Source organism: Protopterus annectens, chromosome 15.part0 (assembly GCF_019279795.1).
Source record: "Protopterus annectens isolate FY-2018-M chromosome 15.part0, PAN1.0, whole genome shotgun sequence".
Taxonomy (NCBI): domain Eukaryota; kingdom Metazoa; phylum Chordata; order Ceratodontiformes; family Protopteridae; genus Protopterus; species Protopterus annectens.
The window spans coordinates 544,457,241-544,480,803 of record NC_056749.1 but is presented as its reverse complement, the minus strand read 5'-3'; the positions used below and the strand labels follow the sequence as shown (position 1 = coordinate 544,480,803).

Here is a 23,563-nt window from a genome sequence, read left to right as displayed (position 1 = left end):
AGAAAACTCCTGAAGTAATGTCCTCACACTGCCACCTGGACTGCGGATGAGGAAGCACCCATGGGTTGCTCCTGTCCTAATACTCAAATGAGTCAGCAGGGCTAGCCTTGAGCTGCTTCAACTCAGCAGTCAACCAATGGATAACTGCAACCATCACACCAACTGGACTGTGCCCTGGATGCTGTTCAACAGAATCTGGTAGATATTAAGCCAGTCAGTGTGGAGCCAAAATTCACAGCTAAAAGTGATATACTTATCATGCAGCAGGTCATGCAGAATGCTAGTCTTGTTACAGACAGATATAGCACCCCAGTAAAAACTCCAGGAAAATAAGTCTCACATATCTGTCCCTGCTGCTTAGGGCAACTGAATGGTACCACATGCAGCACAGGTGCTGTGCAGGCCACATGTGGTTTCATCAGATTAGGGAATTCAAAGTGAAATGGTACAGGCCTAGTGTCAGACACTAGCACAGTCAACCCCTGCCATGTGTGCTGTCTGTTCTGCTTTTCTTTTCATTTGTTAACTGTAGTCTAACCATCTCTACAACACTAAGACAGTCCAGCACAATATGACAGCCTAAATGGCTGGAAAGCAACTTAAACTTGAAAAAGGCACCTGCAGTAGACATTCTAAAGTCACGTTCCCCAGTCCTGAGTATTATTTAATTATTATATAGCATCAGAAAAGGACACAAAGTCTGATTCATCTCCACCCAAGCACTGAAAGAGATCCCAAAAAGTATGAGCCTACTGCTGAGCAACAACAGTAACCTAGGTGATCTCTGTCCAGCTGACCGGATGAAGAAATAAAACTGATAAAATGGCAAACGCAATTAGTCTTTGAAGAGCACAGCAAAGCCATGAAAAAAACATAAGCAGGCAAAAATGAATCCAGCAACAAATGTGACAAGCCACCAGAATAGCAATGAAGCTGGTCAATAATTCAGAGACAAGACATGGGGAAGTAGATCTGATTAACACCATCCACAAACAGTGACAGGATAAAACAGAAAATACAAGAAGTTGCTCCAGTGTTATGCTGCTCTGGTAGGGTAGAGGGATAAAAGCTCGGACTACGGCCCAGTTGAGGATTTGATTAGCGGTTCAGGTGACTGATGGAGAATTAGGAAGGGACGAGCATGGCCATCGTTCATCATTGATGCTCCTTTAGGGGGAGTTGTGGTTCAAAGATGGGTGTTGCTCTTGAACATAAAAGTGATGAGCATAGGAGGTGAGGCATGGAAGCAGGAATGGAAACTAAAGACCCCCCCCCCCAAGAACAAAAGAAGAGATGGCCGAGCTCCTAGGAGAAGCTGGGCAGACAGGACACAAGTTGGCAGACCTGGGCACTGGGTCAATAATATGAAGTCTAGTGGGAAACAAAAATAAAATTGTTCCAGTGTCCACCAGAAGTAAGAGTCAAGTGCTGTAGTATTCACAGGTAGATAACAATAAATCATTATTCAAAATGGTAGAAGAAATAATAAGTCAGTGGAAGTAGACAACCAGTATCTTATTCAAAATTGTTTTGAATACCAAAGTTTATCAGAAACTATGTCCAAACGAAATTACTGACAAAGCTTAAACATAATATTCACTGGCAGAACACTGCTGAAAAGTCCTAATAAAATGGCCCATTGGGTTCCATCACCAAAAACAGTTAGGCATAATGGTTAAGATCTTTAAAGGTCATCTGGGAGTAGCCATCATTTAGACAGCCATAAGGGGTGGATCAAACCTTTTGTCGTTATATAACCATTTCTCCCTAAAAAATAATGCTGAGCATGGGAAGAAAGCAAATTAATGGGCTGAATTGCACTGGTTGTCGCTAATTTCCACAAGTGACACTTGTCAGCAAGCAGCTCCACCCCCAACTTCTTTGTGCGTTCCCCAAGTGCACACAACTCACTCTCCAAAAGCAGTGAGTGGACCACATCTCTTCACTCCTCTTCATCCCTCCCTGACTTCTCAGGGACTGCTAAATGAATTGCAGTCGCCTGGACTACAGTCAATGCTAAACCCCTCTGCACCACTGAGCCAGGCTGTACCGGTAACTTCTTATTCATACTGCACTCTTCCCCACCTAATAACACATGGTGGTGAAAGTTGCGACTTGCAATCTGATGAATGCAAGAATGGTTGGCAAGCTTCAATTCTTTAATTATCAAATGTATAACCTTCACTATGTTGCATTGTTACTAAAATACAAATTATGTGAATGGCAGAAAACTCGGGAAGCATTAGACTTAGTGCACCCTAACAGACCTTACCAGATTTGGGGTGCAATACCTTTGGCACACATGGTGGGTGTTGTGCTAAAAAAAGATCCCCATAACAAGAAAACCTAAATATCAACCAATAAAGATGCCCCCTTGAAGTCAGATCATACTTGTCTTAAGGTGATTATCAGTTTAATTAGATTGTTCTTTACTTTTCTTGATAGTACGTTGGCGCATTCATTTGCTCTTTATTTTGCATCTTCCAAGTCACTGCTGAAATCGGATCATCTCTTGGTCAGCTTTCTTGCTAAAGCCAGTTTACACATAAACTTAAAAATTTTCAGAAGTAATACAATGCACTACTTCAAATCTGGCATCACTATTCAGCTGGTCACACAATTATAATTGGGTATTTTAGTAATCACCTATTAATCTAAATATGAAGATTAATAAAATTATTAATAACTGTACATACAATCTAGGCACAGGTTCAGGTTCAGATGGCTTCACTTATGAGATCCAGATCATGCATCCATTTTCTGATTACTTGTTTAATCCAATTTGGGGTTGCAAGGCAGCTGCAGCCTATCCTAGCAATCAAAAAGCGCAAGAATCAATTTATCCAAGCATGTCTTCACTGTTTTATGCATCCTGAGTTTATAGGTTCCTAAGCATATACTAGTCCAAAAAAAACAGTGAGAAGCTCAGCCAACTAAGCTAAAGAAAAAAATAAGAGAGAGAGTTAGGTCCCCTGACTGAGATAGGCAATGCTATATAAAACAAGGGTGAATTTATGACTGCAGATCCATACATCAAGAGTAGTGCTAAATGGCTAATGTGCCGTCTTTCTTGCATGTAATGGAAACAAAATAAACCTTTTAACTGAGAATGAGGTTCCACACAGCCTGCTGAGCTGGTAAACCCCCACAAGTCCTTTAGGAATATTCAAATAAGAAACTAACTTCTAAGCTTTGAAATTGGCTCCTTACTTTTTCCATCTCCCAGATGTTCCATTGGACCCTCCCACCACTGTTTACAACTACCTTTACTGACCTGCTGAATGCACTGTATTAGAACAAGAACACTCATCCATCAACTTAACTGAATAAACTTCCTGAATCTTCAACAAGGCAATTTGATTCCTCTTGCAGGGAAAGCATCAGACTTGAGTCTCCTAGATCTGCTTGCTAAAGTGATTTTATCTGGACTTCTTCTTTCGGCTTTTCCCGGTTAGGGGTTGCCACAGCAGATCACCTGTCCACTCATGACTGGCAGTGGAGTTTTACGGTGTCGAGTAGCCTGCCCAACCTTCCACAGAAGGCACACACACGCAAGCACTCACACCTAGGGCCAATTTGGAGAGTCCAATCCACCTATCCTTTATAATCTGTTTCTTGTTAGGCCTGTCACCCTCTGGGTCACAGATGGGATTGCCAGCCCTGACTTGAGCTTTCTGGATTACCTTTGTTTTGCTTTCAATCCTGAAATGGAAGACATGTACTTACCATAACACTGGATCCTCATTATCCGTAGTCTGTCCACTTCGACCTGTGGGAATATCATTGTTAGGTGGATCTGACCTGGCAACTTCAGCTATCCTGAAATACTTGAGCTCCTTCCCTGCTCCAATGATGCACCTGGATTCCCTGTATTTCTAAGGTCGAGCTTCCCCGCTATGTAAAAATAAGACTCTGACAAAGGAATAGGATACGATGGGGGACAGGCCTTCAAAGTCTATTGTCAGTATTATAAGAATTTGAAGGGGGATGCTGGATAGATACAGACAAGAGATAGTGTTATGGTAAATATACAACTTGTGTGTCTTGCATTATCCTGTCTGCCCACTTTGACCTGTGGGACAGAATCCACAGCTATACACTCGTATGGAATCAATGCTAAATAACTGAGGACTGCAGCACCAAGTGAGGACCTTGATCGAAACTGCATCCAGCTTATAGTGCTTTACAAAAGTGTGCAGCACAGCCCAAGTTGCCACAGCACAAATATCAATGGAAGAGGTTTTGAGAACGCTGTAAAAGCTGCAATACACCTTGTACAGTGGTCTCTGGGTATGCACAAAAAAATCATTTAAATGTTAAATAAATGTGATATAGCTGGAAGGCCATCTAGACAATGTAACTATGGACACATTTCGCCTCAATTTAGGAGGCATATCAGAAATAAAAAGTTGGCCATCTTTTCTGACAACTTTGATAAGATGCAGATAAAAGTTTTTAACATTTTGCATCCTCTAGATGTTCATAGAAAGCATTCTCCTCTACTCAAATAATGGGGAAAAATAAATGAATATGGACAGTTTGATTTAGAATGGATGCTGGGGTGACCTCAGGCATAAAGAAAAGTTTGGCCCTCAGGGGAAACTATATTTGCTAAAAAGTAAGTATGGTGGTTTGAGAGAGAGAATATATAGTTCAGAAATTCATCTGGCTGGCATAATAGCTATTAGAGGTACGTTTTTCCAGGAACAATACTTGAGGTCAGTTGAAGAAGCATGTTCAAATGAAGTTAGCATCTCTAGTACAAAAGTTCACACTGAGGTACGCAATCCTTAATAGTATGCCTTTCGCCTTAGGGGGTACTTTGAACAAGAAATAGAGACTGCACTTCACGAGGTTTATCACATTTATTAATTTATATTTTACATTTGTTGACCGGAATGGTCCGACTGGATATATGTCCATTTTCAGCAGAGGCCCGGGGAGAAAAGCTCTAAGAACTTGCTTAAACTACCGCATGGACACACATTAGTCAAACTGAAGTAAAGTTTGTTTGTGTCTTTCGGCTTTTCCCAGATAGGGGTCGCCACAGCGGAACTCCAGTCCGCTAATGATTGGCAGTAGAGTTTTACGTGCTGGCTTGCTGGGCCTAACGCACAGCCTTCAACGAAGGAACGCCCATTCACGATTGTCGCCACACAGAAGACGCTCTAACTGAGAATCGAACGGGCAATGTCTAACTGCGAGGCGACAACGAAAAAACATATAAAACATACATGTAGATGCACACAGTTTACAACTGCATCACAGAGACACAGTTTACAAATTACTTTTCATGAATACAAGACAATGATTAGAAATATTTCATGATTTCCTACTGTTACAACATAAAGAGTTCACAGACAATCAGTATTATGCAGTCTAAGTGAAGTAATAGCATGGTTATAACATCTGAGCTAGTCAGGTTAAGGAATGGATACAACCAATGTGTTTTACAGTACTGATCTAATGATCTGGCTAGACCGTATTTCTCTAACTTTTGTGTTGACAATTGGCATGGCAGAACAATAACGGAAGTGATTTCAGAATGTGTGTTATTCAAATGATATTCAACCTATCTGTAACACATTAGGAAGCAATGGCATAACTTTGACTACTGATATCAGATGCAGGGAGTTTATTGGTGAAGTTCCACATTTTTGTTACAGAAACAACAGCTCCATTAAGAAACTTTTTTGTTATAAACCCCTGGTTAACTACAGACCCTGTATTTCTGACAGGAAAGGGACACATCCGTGTAGATTAGGTACAATGTTCAAATATGTTAAGACTGCAGATACCTCTGTACATCCTGTTACTTGACGTGTCTTTTAAATTCAATTTTTATGCTGACTGCACTAGTAGCAACTTAGTCTATTTGGGTGTTTGTCACCAGTGTGGATGCTACTATGCTGGGAAAATGAATTGAAAGCTGAAGAATCTTATCAGGGAACATTTGTATGAAATAAGTAAATGTGACAATAAAAATGCTTATTGGTAACACTGGCTATGAACACTCTTAAATTATTAGATCTAGAATTAATGAATGCAGGAGCCAGAGGAGGTGATATTAAGACAAAAACAGAATGCTTGGAAGTTAAATGGATGCTGATTTTACAATCTGATAAAGGGAAGGGGTTAAATGAGTGCGTACCTTTACAACCCTTGCTGAGACCAGGTGATTTTGAACTCTCTTAACTGTATTTAAGCATGGTTTGTTAGTTTGTTTTTAGATCTGATGAAGCACCTTTGGTGTGAAAGCTCCCATCTTTTATATATGTACTTTTTACTGTTTTTATTTTGATATACTTAAATAAGTGATTTTATATAGTGCTGTGTTAGTTGGTTATTTTATTTGATTTGCTGTTTTGTGTTATTGAACCAGCTTTCACCTGCTCAGTTTGATTTTGTTCCCTACAATATTAAAGGGGGTTGACCTAATTTCTACAATACTGAAGTGGGTTGGGGCCATTCTTCCCTGAACATAGGTTCATAGGTTTATACTAGGCTATCTGCCCTAAGGCATTTATAAGCCTAGTCCAAAGTTTTGTGGCTTACGCCACCCCTTATGTTAAAAAATATTGTGCCCATTAGTTTGTTGTGCCTCTGTCCAGCAGTGACACAGAGATGATTCCCGGGGTAAACCTACGATCTCCCATCCACCGGTCAAGATTTCTCTTGAACAGAGCCAGCAAGGTGCTCTGCCTCACATGGACCGGGATTTTATTCCACAGCATAGGGAGTCTCTGAATGACAAATCTATCCCTCCAGCATGTCTTATTTATATCCGTGCTAAGGTTTAAGTCGCTTGCTCTAGTGGATCTGGTAGATTTGGATTTTTGAGGTGGAGCATGTTCATTAATTCCGGGTTGGACATGGCCTTGTATGTCAGGTACAGGTCACCTCTGAGCAGGCGGTATGTGACTGAATAGAGCTGGAGTTTCTTCAGTCTGGCAGCATATGACAGATTTTGGAATCCCTTTATCCTTTTGGTGAGGAACTTTTGGGGTCTCTCCAATTGCTGCAGGTGTCGGGTGAGATACATCCCAAATGGGGCATTGTACTCGATCATTGGTCTGATAAGTGAAGAGTACAGGGGAACAATGACCTCACTTGATCTGGATGTGAATCTCTTCATGATCAGGTGGGCAATGTAGAAGGTCTTTCTAACCACTTTAGCAATGTGAGTGTCAAAAGAAAGGCCACTGTCAACCTGGGTCCCCAGGTCCCTGATAACCTCTTCTGTGCTTAGTGGATTGCCACATATATGGTAGCTTGGGGTTACCTTGTTTTTCCCGAAGGGTATGACTATACATTTTTTGGCATTTAACTTCAGGCCATGGCTCTGGCACCAGCTATCAGTTTCCGTGAGACCCCTCTGAAGGATATCTATGTCCGATGTACTTTCCACTATGGCGCCCAGTTTGCAGTCATCTGCAAACTTTGTCAGCCATAGTCCTCCTATGTTTGCCTGTACTTCTGAGAAGTAGATGCCGAACAACAGGGGGCCAAGGACTGAGCCCTGTGGGATACCACTTGTGACCGGCTTGGAGTCTGACATGGTGCCAGCAACTCTGACCCTGTGGGTTCTGTCCTTTAGCCAGTTTGCAACCCATCTTGTGACATATGGGTTTACATTTAAGCTGGTAAGTTTCTCTATAATACCTGAGTGGGGTATTGTGTCGAAAGCTTTTGCAAGGTCAAGGTAGGCTGTATGGACTGCCTTTCCCTCATCAATGGCCTTGGTGACTGTTTCGAAGAAGTTTTTATTTTGATGTACTTAAATAAGTGATTTTATATAGTGCTGTGTTAGTTGGTTATTTTATTTGATTTGCTGTTTTGTGTTACTGAACCAGCTTTCACCATACCTCCCCCTACCTCCGAAAAGAAGCGTCCATGGTTACTATAGCTCTTGGAAGTGAGACAAAAAGAAGTTATGTACCTACCATAACGTTCCATGTTAGTTGTCTTCATCTCACCTTCCCTTCTTGCTGTTTGGGTTCGGAGCCGACTCGGCCATATTCTATAGCTTGAGAGCTGTTTACTGGTTCGAGGCTAGCCCTTATCCCAGAATGCCCAGCGTCAGCTACTCAGACCTCATTTGTGATAGCGCACACTAGACATAAGTAGAGTAACCAGTTACCTAAAAACTGGTTGTCCAATACATCGAAACAAGAAGAGAGTCATAAATTACCTGGCATGTGAAGTAATAAAAGATACTCAGCCAATGAAAAACAAAAAGGAACTCCTCTCAATCCTCTAGGAAGGGGAAGGAGGGAGGGACGCAAGAAGGAAGGTAAGATGAAGACAACTAACATGGAATATTATGGTAGGTACATAACTTCTTTATGTTAAGTTGTTCATCTTGCCTTCGTTCTTGCTGTTTGGGACAGCGTCCCTAGCACCTAAAATCCCAGGTGGCTCATTGGAACAGACTCTTCAGAACAGTAGAACCAAAGGAAGCTCTGCTCTGGGAGACCACATCCACCTTGTAATAAGAGATAAAAGTGTGAGGGTTTGCCCAAGTGGCAGCTGCACAGATTGAGACTATGGGCAACCTAGACTGAAAAGCTACAGAGGTGGCTAATGCTCTAGTAGAATGACCTTTTGGTTTAGCTGGTAGCTCTTTATTTCGTAACTGATAAATAAAGGCAATAGTATCAGATAACCATCTGGATAAGGTCACCTTAGAAACTGGAAGGCCTTGTTTGTTGAAAGCATACGAAAGAAATAACTGGTCTGACTTTCTTAGTTCCTTAGTTCTATGGAGGTAAAAACGCAATTGTCTGTGCACATCCAATTGGTGGAGCTTGTATTCTGCCTTGTTGCTGTGATTGGGAAAGAAAACTGGGAGATCTATGGACTGATTTAAATTGTTCCCTGAGCGGACTTTAGGAATAAAGGATGGATTGGTCCTCAGAGAAACTCTGTCCTTGTGAAACACCAGCTAAGGAGGACGAACACATAGTGCTTGAAGTTCTGAGACAAGTCTAGCTGAAGTGATACCAACCAGAAAAAGTGTCTTCCAAGAAAGAAATTTCAAGGAACATGATGCTGCCAGTTCAAAGGGAGGCAAAATTAAGGAAGCTAAAACTAAACTGAGATCCCAAGGAGGAGGAGGATCTCTAACTGGGGGTCTAACAAGAGATGTTCCTCTCATAAAGGCCTTGCAGAGCTTATGAGACATTATGGTAGAGTTAAGCGTACCGATATGAAAATTAGAAATGGCAGCTAGCTGTACTCTAATGGTAGCGGAAGCCGCACCAGACTGAAAGAGTTGTGCTAGAAATTCAAGAATTTCATGGACTGGGGCTGAGAAAGGATCCAAATTTCTAGATTCTGCCCAGTAAGAAAACCGTTTCCATTTACTAGTATACGTTTTCCTCGTAGTAGACTTATGTGAAGAAACAATAACATCACGGACTGCTGGGGAGATACTGGAAAGCCTGGCTAAGGTTGGAAGTGGAGTAACCAAGCTGTGAGCTGGAGAGTTTGAAGGGATTGGTGCAACCCACCTGAGTGATAAATCAGAAGATCTGGAACTGAGTCCAGAATCCACGGTTGATCCAGGAGGTGCAGGAACGGGAGCCATATCTGTTGAGGCCAATATGGGGCAATGAGGATCATTTTGCAACACAACGATTTTGCTTTCTGTATGAGTCTTCGTATTAGGGGAAAAGCATAAAGAAGTCCCTGAGGCCAATCATGGACTAGAGCATCTCTGGGTATATGACCTGGAAGAGGAAGTAGGGAGAAGTAGCCGCTGCATTTGTTGTTGAGAGGAGTGGCAAATAGGTCGCAGCAAGGCTGTCCCCATTTGCGGAAGATAAGATCCGCAACTTCCCAATTCAGAGACCACTAGTGAGGCATGAGGATAGCTCTGCTGAGCCTGTCCGCCATGACGTTGGATTTCCCAGGGATGTGCATTGCTATCAGAAAACATTGGGAGGAAATTGCCCATTGCCACAGTCTGAGTGCTTCTTGACATAAGGGGTAAGACCTGGTCCCGCCCTGTTGGTTGATGTACTACACCATTGACATGATGTCCGTTTGGATTGCAATGGTCCCAGAAGGAAGAGAGTCTTGAAGGACTTGCAACGCTAGGAGCACCGCTCTCATTTCTAGGACATTGACATGCAGATGGTACTCTTGATGTTGCCAAGTGACTTTGATTGTTCTGCCTAGATAATGCCCCCCACCCTATCAGGAAGGCATTTGTGGTCACTGTGGCTGCCGGAGGGGGTTGTAAGAAAGGTCTGCCATGAATTACTAGTGGGGAGACCATCCACCAAGAAAGGTGCCTTTTGCATGTTTCTGTGATCAGGATCATGGGAGACATGGGTAGCTCCTGGAAAGACCACTGCGTGAAAAGAAGCCACTGAAGGATTCTCATGTGGAAATGCGCTAATGGGACAAGAAGAATGGCAGCTGCCATGGAGCCTAGAGCTTGGAGGACATATCTGACTTGAATCCTTTTGCTCTTATTTAGAATTAACACTTGTTGACGAATAGTGGAAACCCTTTCCTGTGGTAATCTTGCAAACATTTCTTTTGTGTTTAATTCTGCTCCTATGTATGTGATGGACTGACAGGGCAACAAGGCAGATTTTTCGAAATTTACTGTAATGCCTAGTTGAGTGCATGATGTGATTGTATAATCCCGTGCCTCTAAGAGTTGATGCCTGGTGGCAGCAGTCAGGAGCCAGTCGTCTAGATAGGGAAACACCTGGAATCCTTGACGCCTCAGGTTAGCCGTGACTACTGCCATACACTTGGTGAACACCCTGGGGGGCTGAGGTGAGACCAAACAGCAGAGCTCAGAACTGGTAATGACTGGCCCCTACCCAGAAGCGAAGAAATCTCCTGGAGCGTCTGTCCATCTTGATATGGTAGTATGTGTCCTGAAGATCTGTCGAGCACATCCAATTGTCCTGACCCAAAAAAGGGAAAATGGAATGCAGTGTCATCATCCAGAACTTTTCTTTTTGTACAGATTTGTTCAATCTGCTGAGATCCAGTATTGATCTCCAGTCCCCTGTCTTTTTTGCTACTAAAAAGAATCTTGAGTAAGTTCCGGATCCTAGTTGGTCTGTGGGGACTTCTTGAATGGCTCTTTTTTCTAGCAGTCTTGAAACTTCTGTGACTGCTTGATCCCTTGGATTGGGTGGGACATCTGGGATGGGCTTTTTTGATTCTATGGGGGATTGATGGAAGGAAATTTTGTAACCTCCGGATTTAATGGATAGTACCCATCTGTCTCTTGTTATATTTTCCCAGGCTTTTGGGTACAGCGAAAGTCTTTCCCCGACTGCCTCCAGAGGTGAGCAGTCGGGCAACCCTTCAGGGATGCTGGAAGGGCTTGGCAGAGAAGGTTTCTCTGTCACCCTGGTTTTGCGGTCCCCCTCTGCCATGAGGGCGACGTCTATTATTGTTGTTTCCCCCTCTGGCCCTGGGCGAAAAATCATCACGTGTGTCAGGCAAGGATCCCTGGGATTTTCGGAGCCACATCTTTCCGCCCTTCTGACCCTTGGGATAAGGTCTGGAAGGATAGGAAAAATGGACTCCCCACGGCAGAGAGAGTCTTGCCTTCCTGCTCACACCTGGTCAACGTGTCTTTCACCTAAGGCCCAAAGAGAAAGGAGCCATCGAATGGAGTATAGGTAAAGAACGCTCGAAAGGGTTCCGCAAAATAACACAGCCACATCCAAGCATGTCTCCTGAGAGCTACACCTGTCCCTGCGACTCTTCTCGCTCCATCGGATGCATAGGAAATCAGCCTCATGGAGGAGTTGACTATGGAATTAAGAGTTGCAAGCTGAGAAGCTAATTTATCTGGTACTCCCTCAGCTGTAGGATCTTGAAGGGTATCTCCCACTTCTTTCAGGAGATCCCTTTGAAGACGTGTAAAATGGCATAGATAGTTCAGAGACCTCATTGAAAAGGTCGCTGAAGCAAACATTCGCTTTCCATATCTGTCCATCGTCTGAGACTTTGGAGGATGAACAGATGAAGAGGTTTCTGCTAACTCTTTCTTGGTGGCTGCTGCTACCACCATGGCATCAACGGGAACACCTTTGGAGAGGAATTGTTTGTCCTGGGGGGGCTGTAATAAATTTGTTTGGTCTCCTCGAGGTAGGTTCCACAGAATCTGGAGCTGATCAAGCCTTTCGAGCCACTACAGACATGAGTGGATCGAAAGGAGGAGATACCCAGGAGGTGGAAGGTCGGGAACCGAATGCGTCCAGGTATACAGACTCGTCCTCGGTAGGGGCTAGGGAAGTCCAGTCCCTTTCTATCTAAGCATTTCAAGGATGTCCTAAAAGGAAACATCTTTAGAGGGGGACCTGGGGAACCCTTCTGATTCATCCATGTCTGTATCTGAGGTGACAGACTCAGGGGAGTCTATGTGCTTTCTCTTGCACTTCTTCCATGGAGGCTCTTCCGAGTGATCAGGGGAGGCTTCGAAAGAAGAGGGATCACCCAATGGGGTGTCCTGGGGCATAGGTTCCCTACGCTTGGGGTCTGGAGGAGGAGTAGAGGTTGGAACAGACACCACGGGGGGAGGAGCCGATGGAGCTGGTAGTAGAGCTGTTTCGAGGGACAGCAAACTCCGCATGACCTCGAAGGCGTCCCGACCTCTAGGCAGAAAGCTCTGGCTCCGAAGAAACAGGAGTCCTTCTCCGCGTCGAGGGTGATGGCTCCGAGGCCGATGTTGGAGCCGAGCTCACCTGCGCCGAAGCTCTGAGGGGGAGAACGAGGTCGGACAAGGGTCCGATGCCACTCCCCCCCCCCCCTCGGAGCCGATGAGACAGCCCCGGCACCCAGATCCCTCAATAGAAGGTACAATCGAGGTAATCGGAGCCGGCCTCAGAACCGAAGGAGAGATGATGATCGGTGCCGACAGTTCTACTTCCTGCGGATCCATGGCCTCCAGCTCCGAGCTAAATGTAGTCAGAGGAGGAACAGAAATAGAAGTTGTTGGAGCCGATACCTGTTGAGGTGGGCTGGACAGTAATTTTGCCAGTGCCTGTAACTTAAGCAACCTACTTACTACTCTCTCCACATCATGATCCAATAATCTAGAGGATCGAGCTGAGTGGGACGAATGATGGCTACGTTCACTCTGTAATAAGGGTGACTGAGGTGCCGAGTGGATAGACTCCAAAGACACGAGAACTCAGTCTCTTATGGCTCCGAGATGGCTCCGAAATAGCAGATGTGGAGCCAACGGAGGAGTTACCTTGTTGGTTGGTGCCAGCCGGCGCCGACATACTTGGTTGGTCAAGTAAAGGAGTCGGCTCCGAAGGTGGAGCCGACGGCTTGACAGACTTAGGGGATTTCGCTGGCTAAGTACTTTTAGCCGGAGAATCCTGAGGCTTCAATAATCCCCGAAGGATTAATTTGTTTTTGTACTCCTGCAGGACCCTTGGACTAAAAGCGTGACATATAGAACAGGAGTCCTGCAGGTGAACAGTCCCAAATAATATACACAACTAGTGTGCCCATCTGTCAGAGACATTTTCTGACAGCATGAGTCACACTTTTTGTAGCCAGATACCTTGGTATCTTTAGACATTTTCCTAACAACAACCACAACAACAATAAGAAAATGCTATACTACAAAACTAAGACACAAACAGTCTTTTTTTTTTTTTTTTACAGTTAAAGAACAGAAAGGAGAGCCTCTAATTTAAATGGCTGTCCTAAGGGGGGGGGGGGATTCTCTAATTTAAACGAGTTCAGGGGAAACCGAAGGCCTGCGAGTTATGGAGCGACGGCCAACAAAGCTACAACACACAAGAAAGCAATAAGGGATAAAGTAATATATCTAAACAAAAACTTGATAAAAAAACTTGACAAATTTTTAAGAATAAACAACAATTATAATAACAGAAAAAACTATACTAAACCTGAGCCAGTAACGAAGCAACCTCGCAGCTGAAGCGGCAAATGAGATCTGGGTAGCTGACGCTGGGCATTCTGGGATAAGGGGTAGCCTCGAGCCATTAAACAGCTCTCAAGCTATAGAAGATGGCCGAGTCGGAGCCGAGGATTGGCTCCGAACCCAAACAGTAAGAACGATGGACAACTTAACATCAAATGGTTTGCCATCAACAACACTGCCAAATTGAACAAATAATTCAAATGTAGTTTGCAGACTGAGGACATCCAAATGAGCTTGTTCATTAGATTTGAAAATGGCACCACTGCACACTTAAGGTCTACTGCAGCACTTTAGTATGGAATATTGCAGCAGGAGCCAAATAGACTGAGGTTGACAAAGTCCAGTATCTTCAAAGCTGGAGACGTGAGGAGTAGTGAAGAGTGCAAGTCTGAAAATCAAGGCCCTGAGAATCTTGACCCCGTCAGTGAGAAGCCTGACAATTCTCAATCTGTTGTCCAGATGTCTTCTTTTGAATATTCAAGTGTACAATGGTTACAACTATGACTTTTCTGTGGTTATGGAAATACCCAAGGACAAGCACAAGCAAAACAAATAATTGCTGGGTACTATGACAGATTCCCTTGTTGTGACAGCTATGAGCAAACTGTCCAAGGATTGTTATTTAAGGGTCCCTTTCAGTCTCAGATGGGCTAGAGCTGAAGTAGATTTATGATCCTTCCTGATTTGGTAGGTTTTCTTGGATCACTCCTTTTGGTAGGAGCTGAATGATCTCGGCCACAGCCCCTTTTTTGCAGGGTAGAATATCTGAGAAGGGGCAGTGGTGAGGGTCTGGGTTTTGCTGTAAAAGGAATTATGTAATCTCCAGATATTATGCTCCTCACCCAGTTGTCTTGCATAATGGCCATCCAGAAGTCCAGGGGAAGACTGTAAACCTGCAACTGCCTTCAGATTGGAGTAGCTGTGTAACTCTTCAGGGATGCTGCGTTTTGGAAGCCCATCAGAAAATCATGATTTTGTCACCACCTCCCCCAGGCAGCATCCTTGAAGGTGGCCTCCTCCACCATGGTTACCCCTGTCCAGAAAGAAGTCAAAGGGAAAATAATATATCATCTTAAGACACAGAGTCTTGGAACCCATCTGGTTCCAAGAAATGGACCATTATGGGGATTCATGCCACATTCTGCTGGCAGACATTCTTCCCTTACTGCTTACAGTTTAACAGCCTTTAATTATGGGTCCAAAAAGGGTGCTACCATCACAAGGGGCATTAAAAACACCTTAAAGTTGTATTCAAAATCACACTAGCATAGCCAACCATGGCATCTCATAGCCATGCCTGTGCCCACTGATCTGACTACTTCATCAGTGGTGTTGTGTAAAAGACCTTTGGAGAGATGTTAGGGTTCCGAGTGCAAAAGTCCTCAAGGCATGAACTTGTTTCCCCATATGGTCTATTGTCCTGGACTTCTTGTTAGTAGTATGAACCTCTGAGCTCTTTTTAGAGACTTACTTCTTAGTGGCTGCTGCCTCAGTAATGGAGACTACCATAGAGCGTCTGCATAAGTGTGGACTGTCTTTATCCAGCTAAGAATTGCGTCTTGTTTTTTGGGGGATGGCTTCTGCCATATCCGATTCCCACCAGGCTCCCTCCACTATCAAGTTCATCATGCAGTCAGTAGAAGGGACCACCCAGGAAGCAGAATGGGTGGATCTAAATGCCTCAAAGAGAATCTCCTCCTCAGGGGAAAGGGGAGGGGTCAGTTGGCCATGCAGCCCTCAGTCATATCAATTCTAAATTTTCACCAAATCTGGTGTCCTCTGTAAGGGATTAGGGGAACATCCTTCTTCATCAAGGTTTGTCTCTGGTGTAAACCAATCCACAGGGGACTCTATGCACCTCTTTTGCAAATGTGCTTATGAGGCAGCTCCATAGTCTCCTTAGCCAAAGCTCTGAAAAACTGGTGTGCTACCTTCTGCAGCAAGGAACTTGGGGCACAGTGATATGGTCTGTCCCAGGGATTGATGATGAGGGCTTAAGGCCTCAAACTGAGAAGTGAAGACACAGGTCTGAACAGACTTTGTAGATTAAGGAAGTGAGGTGGGAAAGGGACCCAAGGTATTTTGACAACTCCTGACTCAAAGAATAGCTCTGAGGACAGCAATCAAAAATAAAAGCTTCCACTCAAGTTAATCCGGGCAAAGGGGAAGTGAAGAGTGCCCATGCCATCTGAGCTAACTGGTTCGACTCTCTATACCTTAGTGGAAATTGATGATTCTGGAGCCTTACTCATAAACTTTTCTTCTTCTCCCTGTCCTTCTCTCTCTCTTTTCTTCTTATCAGAACCAAAGGCCGGACAAATATCATAGGAGACATCTAAATGTCTTGGCCCCAAGCATACCATTCAGAGCTTTTGAGTACCCTGAGGTAGGATTTTGAGGCTATAATGGGAACACTTTCTAAAGCTCGACTGTCTGAAACAGTAAACATAAATAGAAAATCAGCAAAAAAATGAACAAACCACCACTGAATCAAGTAAGGAAAGGAAATAAAGAGCAGATTATCTATGACTAGGCCCATCTGTCTAGAAGAAATGAGAAAACAGCAATAGAGGGAAACTTTTTTAAAGAATGAACAAGTAAAATGAAAGCTATGAATCTTAAATATTAAAGAAAAGTCAAAATTAAAGATTCACTTATTGAATGCAGGGGAAGGAGCCAGTCATTTTAGGTGCCAAATTAGACCTGAAGAGTATAGTGGAGACCATTGCATCATGGTGGCAGGAAAGAAGCTTGAAAGCTTCAGAATAGGTGGAGATGCCAGGACAGATCTGCCAGATGGCAATATTCACAGAAGTCAAACTGGCCAGACAGGACAACAAAGATCACGTTTTATAACTGGATAACACCAGAACTTGAAAATGTAGTACAGTTAAGGGGTGGTCAAGCTGTCAGTAAAGGCTTTATCCTGATTCTACACAGACAAATGGAAAAAAAACTGCAGGGAATAAAGACATGGCGAGAGAAGGAACAAATCTGCAGCATGTCTGAAGGGTGCAAAAAAGTGGGCTGTGCTGTAATGTACACTGTTAAAAGGGAAATTGACTAGAAATACTGCAGAAGTCATTGTTCCCACTTGTGGAAATCCTCAGTGTATCTGTTTCAGAAATATCTGAGACAGCAGAGGACATGATCTTCCTCTCTGTCAATTACACAAAAACAGGTGTAGCAGCTGGACCTGGAAAGGTAATCAAAGTAAGCAGAAGAAAAAATGTTGAGCCCAACCCTGACAACATTAAGTATAAGTTGTGGGCAGACCTGCTAGAAGCATAGATGGAAAAGAACACACAAAAAAATGTTATCACATCTATACCACCAGGAGCACAAGAGAGGGACATGAGGGTAGTAAATCAAATGCTCTACATCCTCGGGAGACCCCGAAAACAAAGTGGTAATACTTCCACTGTGCAAAGACATCATCACACTACACCTTCTGTACTGTGCACAATTCTGGAGGCCATACAAACAGAGGGATATCATGCTTCAGGATGGCGTCCCAAAGAATGCCACCAGAATAGTGTGCAAGACAGAGAGGGAGAAGGTATAAACGAACACTAGAAAAGCTGGAACTGTTTGCACTAGAGAACAAAAAACAGAAATGGGTCCTGACAGTAAAATCTTACTAAATGTACAACTCTGGCTAGCAAGTAACAGCTTTGTAAAAAGTAATGAAAAAAAAGTAGATGAAACAGTGGAAACTGAAATTAGTTTCACTTTGAACCATACTAGGCTTTAATACTGGGATGTAATACATGCAGAAATAGATTGGTAGACACAGAACTGAAGACACAACATCTTCTGACAACCCTTTTACAAAAACGATGAGTATACAGCAACTATGCAGTACTAGAATAAAGATGTCATACAGTAACAGTGCTAACTTTTCAAAAAGAACTCTGAATGAAATTTCTAAGATTAAACAGTACATTCACTTTCACTAGTCTCCAGAGTAGTCCAGAACAACAGAGCAAAAGCTCTCAAAATAATTTACAGTCAGTTGTAAAACTTGCTTTTATCAGATTGTTGTACTGTCTTCTAGTAATCAGGTTTATTTCCAAGTTAAATTTCTTTCCTTTTGTTTCCATGAAGAGTTCTTGTGTGGTAGTTGATATTCAAGTTCCACAAAATGAAACACAGGAAATTATGTTCTTTCAGACCTTAAATATCTCCAAAGAAACATCTTCCATTCTTGAGGTATTATGTTTTTCCTTCCCCTCTGTAAATCTGCAAAAGCCAAAGCATTTGGTTAAACATACTTTGGCATATCAATCACATTCACTTCATGCTTCTTCAAGGGTTGTTTCTTCTAAGATTCATCCAAGAATGGAAATAAAGCAGCAACTCCATTTCAGCTACATACAGACTACTTCCTTTTGGGGAGGGTCTCCTTACCAGAGACGGGTCATAGGTTAAAATTATACATGGTGAACATTTTAACAGAACTGGCTGATTTCAACTACAACCTGATTTTTTTTTTCAGCCATACTTACATGCATAAATGAGCACGCACAAACACAAGTATTTTCCCATAGATTTTATATGAGCAAGAGAAAGTGTGTGCGTCTGTGTGTGTGTGTGTGTGTGTGTGTGTGTGTGTGTGTGTGTGTGTGTGTGTATAAAAATATAAGTAAAATGGAACCATAGCTTGGTTAAATATCAAGTTGCATTAGATTTCAATAAGAAGACAAGTATCTGACTGTTGAAATGCTCGTGAAAACTGAAATATAGATAAAATCAAATACACATTATATACTGGAGTATTCCTTAAAGATGTTAGTTCAACGTTTGAATAAAATTAGCTTTTTTATTACCTTTTGTTATGTGGATTAGAAGGTAGAAAGTCGCAGTTCAGGTTAATTTTAGTTGATATTTTTTATATTTCCCATGCTGCATCATTTAAAGGTTTGTGGAGGGTGTTTTATCGTGGTTTACTTCATGATACGTTTCCAATTATATTTTGATTGCAGAGTTGTGCAATTTAAATACATTTCATCCAATGCAGTGTGATTATTACTATGAATATCATATAAACACACATCTAATACATGAATAATCACCATATCTACTGATCCTTATCAGGATCCTCTAAAAAAAAGCACACACAAATGGGATAACTTTCCAATGCATGTTTGTGTAAAGTATAGTTGTGTAAGAACGTACCATAAAGATAGATATCCTCTCTCTTTTGCAGTATTCATTACATGAGGGGGTCGACCACTATATCAAATTACTTTACTACTCTAAGGCATGTGGTACGTCTCATGTAGGAGGGTATTGGACATAGGGCATAAAGGTGACATACACATCCAATATCCTCAGAACTGAAGCCCCAGGAGGAGGGGCAGTCCAAGAAATAGAGAGTCAATACATCCAAGAATCATGAGAAGTGAAGAAGGGGGGTGGGACAGAATACTGCAACAGAGAAGAGAAGGACATAGTTATGGTAAGTTCTTACACAACTATCCTACGTCCTTCTATTCATCTGTTGCAGTATTCTTTACATGAGGGAAGAGTACCAAAACTCATGCAGAGGGGGAGGTGGAGTTAGCTGATGAATTTTCCAAGAAGCCATGAAGGATGGCTCTGGTAAATCCAGCCCTAGATCTAGAGATGGAATCCAGCTTGTAATGTTTGATAAAGGTGTGGACAGAGGTCCAGGTAGCCAATTCTAGGTTAGAGATGGTGTCTAGACCCTTGCAAAAGTCACCAGAGGAGGCCACTGCCTTGGTGGAGTTAACTTTGACTGAGCAGGGAGGGGGTTCCCACGGTAAGTATAGCAGAAAGTAATGGTTTTAAAAATCCAGTTAGAAATGGTCTGTTTGGACACAGGTAGTTCCAGAGCCCTGGGATGGAATGAGACAAACAACTGGTCTGATCTGCTAACATGTTTAGTTTTGTGAAGGTAAAATCTGAGCGGTCTGTGCACATCCACTGTGTGCAAAATCTTCTCATTAGTGTTTTAGGGAGAAGGGGAAAAGGTTGCTAGGTGGATAGCCTGGTTTAAAGACAACATATTAACCAATTTGGGCATAAAGATGGGATTGGTGTGAAGGCAGACCCTATTTTTGTGGAAAATCCAGAAGGGGAGACACCATTAGTGCCTGAAGCTCAGAGACCCTTCTTGGCAGACGTTAGGGGTAGCAGCAAGACAGTTTTCCAGGTACAGTGTTTTAAGGAGCTAGAGGAAGCTGGCTGAAGAGGTCAGTTTCGCTAGTATAAAGTTTAGGTCTAGGGGAGGGGGCACAAACCTCCTAGGAGTTCTAATGTGGAAGATGCTTTTGAGGAACTTTTTGGCCTCAAATCCAGAAGCTAAAAGGGGTGGAAGAGGCAGACATGCAGAAATTGATGACAGATGTTCTTTTACAGATGAATAAGCTAGGCCAGTATCGAGCAACTCACACAGGTATGAAAGAACCAAAAGGAGATTCACAGTAAGTGGGTCCAGGTTACAAGACAAACATCTCATTGAAAATCTTTTCCACTTGGAAAGGTAACATTTCCAGGTACTAGGTTTCCTAGCCTCCTGCAGGACTTGAAGCATGTCCTCTGAGAATAGGTGTCTAAAAGGTATCAGGGCTCTATCACTCACAGAGTCAGCTATAGAGCTGCCAACTCTAGGTGTATGAGAGAGCCCTTGTGTTGTGTATGTAGGGCCACTCTGTGAGGTAACTTGTGATGACTGCACTTGCCTAGGTGCAGGAGAAGGGGGCAGCAGTTCTGTCTTGGCCATTAGGGAGTCAATAGCAAGATCTCTGGTCTGTCCTGCTGAATCTTCAGCAGGACTTTCAGAATGAGTGGAAGGGGAGGGACTGCATACAGAGACTTCCCCTTCCAGGATACTTATAGGGCATCCACTTTCCATACCATGGGTGAGGTTCCCTGGCACAAAATCTTGGAAGTTGCCTGTTCAGAAGGGAGGCAAACAAGTCTATCTGAGGAGTACCACACTGGTGGACTATGTCCAGAAACACATCCCTGTGAAGCATCCATTCGTGGGCCCATGTTGTGTATCTACGCAAGGTTCTGCTACAGATTTCTGTTTGGAGGGGATATAAACTGCCTGCAGACTAATCTGAAGTTGTAGGGCTAGCACCCAAACCTGTAAAGCTAATCTACACAGGAGATGGGATTTGGTTCCGCCACCCCTCCTGCTTGTTCACATACCTGAGAACAGTCAAGTTGTCTGTGTAGATCCTCAACCTACCTGGGTTGAGAAGGGACTGAAAGGACTGAAGAGCTAGAATCAATGCCTTCATCTCTTTTACATTTATGTGATCCTTTTTCTGAAGGGAAAGCCACTGCCCTTGTACAGTATGGTGGCTCAATGAACCCATCCCCCCTCCCCAGCCTGTATCCAAAGCATCTGTGTAGAGGTCTTGAGTTGGGGGCAGGGGGTGGATGGGAAGTCCCGGGTTGAGACACATTTGTTGGAATCACCACAAAAGCTCCTTCTTCAAGCATGGTGAGAGTGGAATTTGAAATTCCAGAGGGTGGGCAGTCCACAACAACTTCAGAAACCACTGAAACTTCCTCATATGAATCCTTGAAAGAGGTAGCATAGGTATGGTGGAAGCCATCAGTCCAAGATCCTGAGAAATTGCCCTGCTGACAAAAGGTGCAGGGGAAGGAGGTTTGAGAAGGTCTGCCAGAGGTCCTGTGCCTTTTGAGGAGGAAGAGACAATCATTCTTTCTGTTTTGAATTTGCACCCCCAGAAAGACATGGTCTTGGTATGAGGTGAAGGTGGATTTTTTTTACGTCGATTATGAATCCTAGTTGTTGCAGGATGGCAATGGCTGAGTGGAGGTTCTTCTGAAGATCCTCTGGGACGTTTGCCTGGAACAGGAGGTCATCCAGGTAAGGGAAAATTTGAATACCTTACAGTGCGCAGTACACAACTACAGGGGCTAAACATTTTGTGAGTAATCTTGGGGCTGTAGAAAGCCCAAAAGGCAAGGCCAAGAACTGAAAGTGCCGGGATGCCGTAGAGAAATGAAGAAATTTCCTGAATTTGGAATGAATGGGAATGTGCAGGTAGGCGTCTTTGACATCTATGGATGCCAGAAAGGCTTGTGGGAGGATCAGAGGAAACAAGGACTGAAAGGTGACAGCATCTTGAAGGATAGCACCTTTAGGAAGGTGTTGAGGAAGGAAAGATCTAGGATGGGTCTCCAGGGGCCTTCCTTTCTGGGTACTAGGAACATGGGGAATAGAAGCCTGTTCCTCTTTGTTGTGTGGGCACTGGTTGTATAGTTCCCTGGCAGTACCTGGGGAAGATGGGTACCTGCAGGTGACTGTGGGATACACTGTGTGCCATGCCATGAAGTAGCAGTGTTTTATGATGTACAAAACCCATCCTGCGTGATGGATTCCCAGGATGGAAAGGATAGGGAGAGGCATAGGGAAAGAGGGGTGGAGCAGGGAAGTCCTGAGGAGTCAGGAAAAGGCTCTTTGTGTGGCTGGGAGGAGGAGGGAGCCAAGTAGTAGTGATAACTTTCTTGCTCTCCTTGGTGGGCTTAGGTTGGGAGGGCCGGGTTTTGCCTGCAGACAAATACCTGTTTGGACGGGTAGTTTCTGTGGAAATTGGGAACTGGTGAGACCTGGATGTGCTTGAGGTCTTTTCACTCTTTTCCTGCAATGATTTGAAAAGACTAGCTAAAGCCTGACAAAATAATGTAGAATAGTCAAGGAGAGCATCCATGAGCTTCGACTTGATGTCCTCAGGGAGTGGTTGAAGCCTTAGCCAAGCACTACCCCCCCTCCCCACTACTACATCCAATCAGCTTTCATCTAGGTTATTTCACCATACCCCCTTTCCTCTATCTACATTCTACTAGCACCTATCAGCTTTCATTTGGCATTCTCCCATCCCTTACCATCTAAAGTTACCTCCACCCTTTCTTCTGATGTTGTATCACCAGGAAATACATTTCCTTAATGCAACAGCTGTATCCCTAACAATGATTTATTCCCCTCTACTACTCCTCCTGCTGGTTCCATACCTCCTTACCTTGTATGAAAACCAGTTTCTCACAGGAATTCAAGTCCCAAAGGGCCATACTATCACCCCAGCTGTAAATCTTCCCACCTTCAACCATACATATAATACCGGGTCCTGCTCAATGTCTTGTTCACTCTATCAACACACCTACCCCTGGCACATTAGCCCTAGTTCCAGACACTACTACAAACTTATAAATAAATTCCTGAAGCTTATCACTAAGTACAGACCTAGCCTAATATTTGGTGGTGACATTCACCCCAACCCTGGCCCATCCACTTCTGATATATTCACCCCCACTACTAGTAACCTAAGCTACAATCCTACAATCAATAGGCCAACTAACTCTCTCCTAGTCTGTCATCTCAATATTAAAAGCATTAAAAACAAGGTACATGAACTGCATGCACTCCTGGCTGTCCACTCCCTGAGATTCTCTATCTGAAACCTGGTTAAAACAACACTACAGGTAAGGATGGGTGTAACATACACAGGCTGGATTGTGTTTCCAGGAAGGGGTGGGGGGGGGTAGCTATACTCTACAAATCTGAGTTAAATGTGACCACAGATGTAACACAACCACCGCAGATTAATAACTCTGAAA

At 43.5% G+C, this 23,563-nt stretch overlaps 1 protein-coding gene across 2 annotated transcripts in view; it reads right to left on the bottom strand.

The window, feature by feature from the left end:
- Positions 1–17,664: 17,664 nt before the first annotated feature.
- LOC122789915 overlaps positions 17,665–23,563 on the bottom strand; it is a 931,531-nt gene continuing 925,632 nt past the window's right edge. For both annotated transcript variants that reach the window (XM_044057371.1, XM_044057370.1), the window contains exon 10: positions 17,665–18,184. In XM_044057371.1, the coding sequence (XP_043913306.1) occupies positions 18,102–18,184 (83 nt within the window). In that variant the 3' untranslated portion in view covers positions 17,665–18,101. The remainder of the gene's footprint in view (positions 18,185–23,563) is intronic.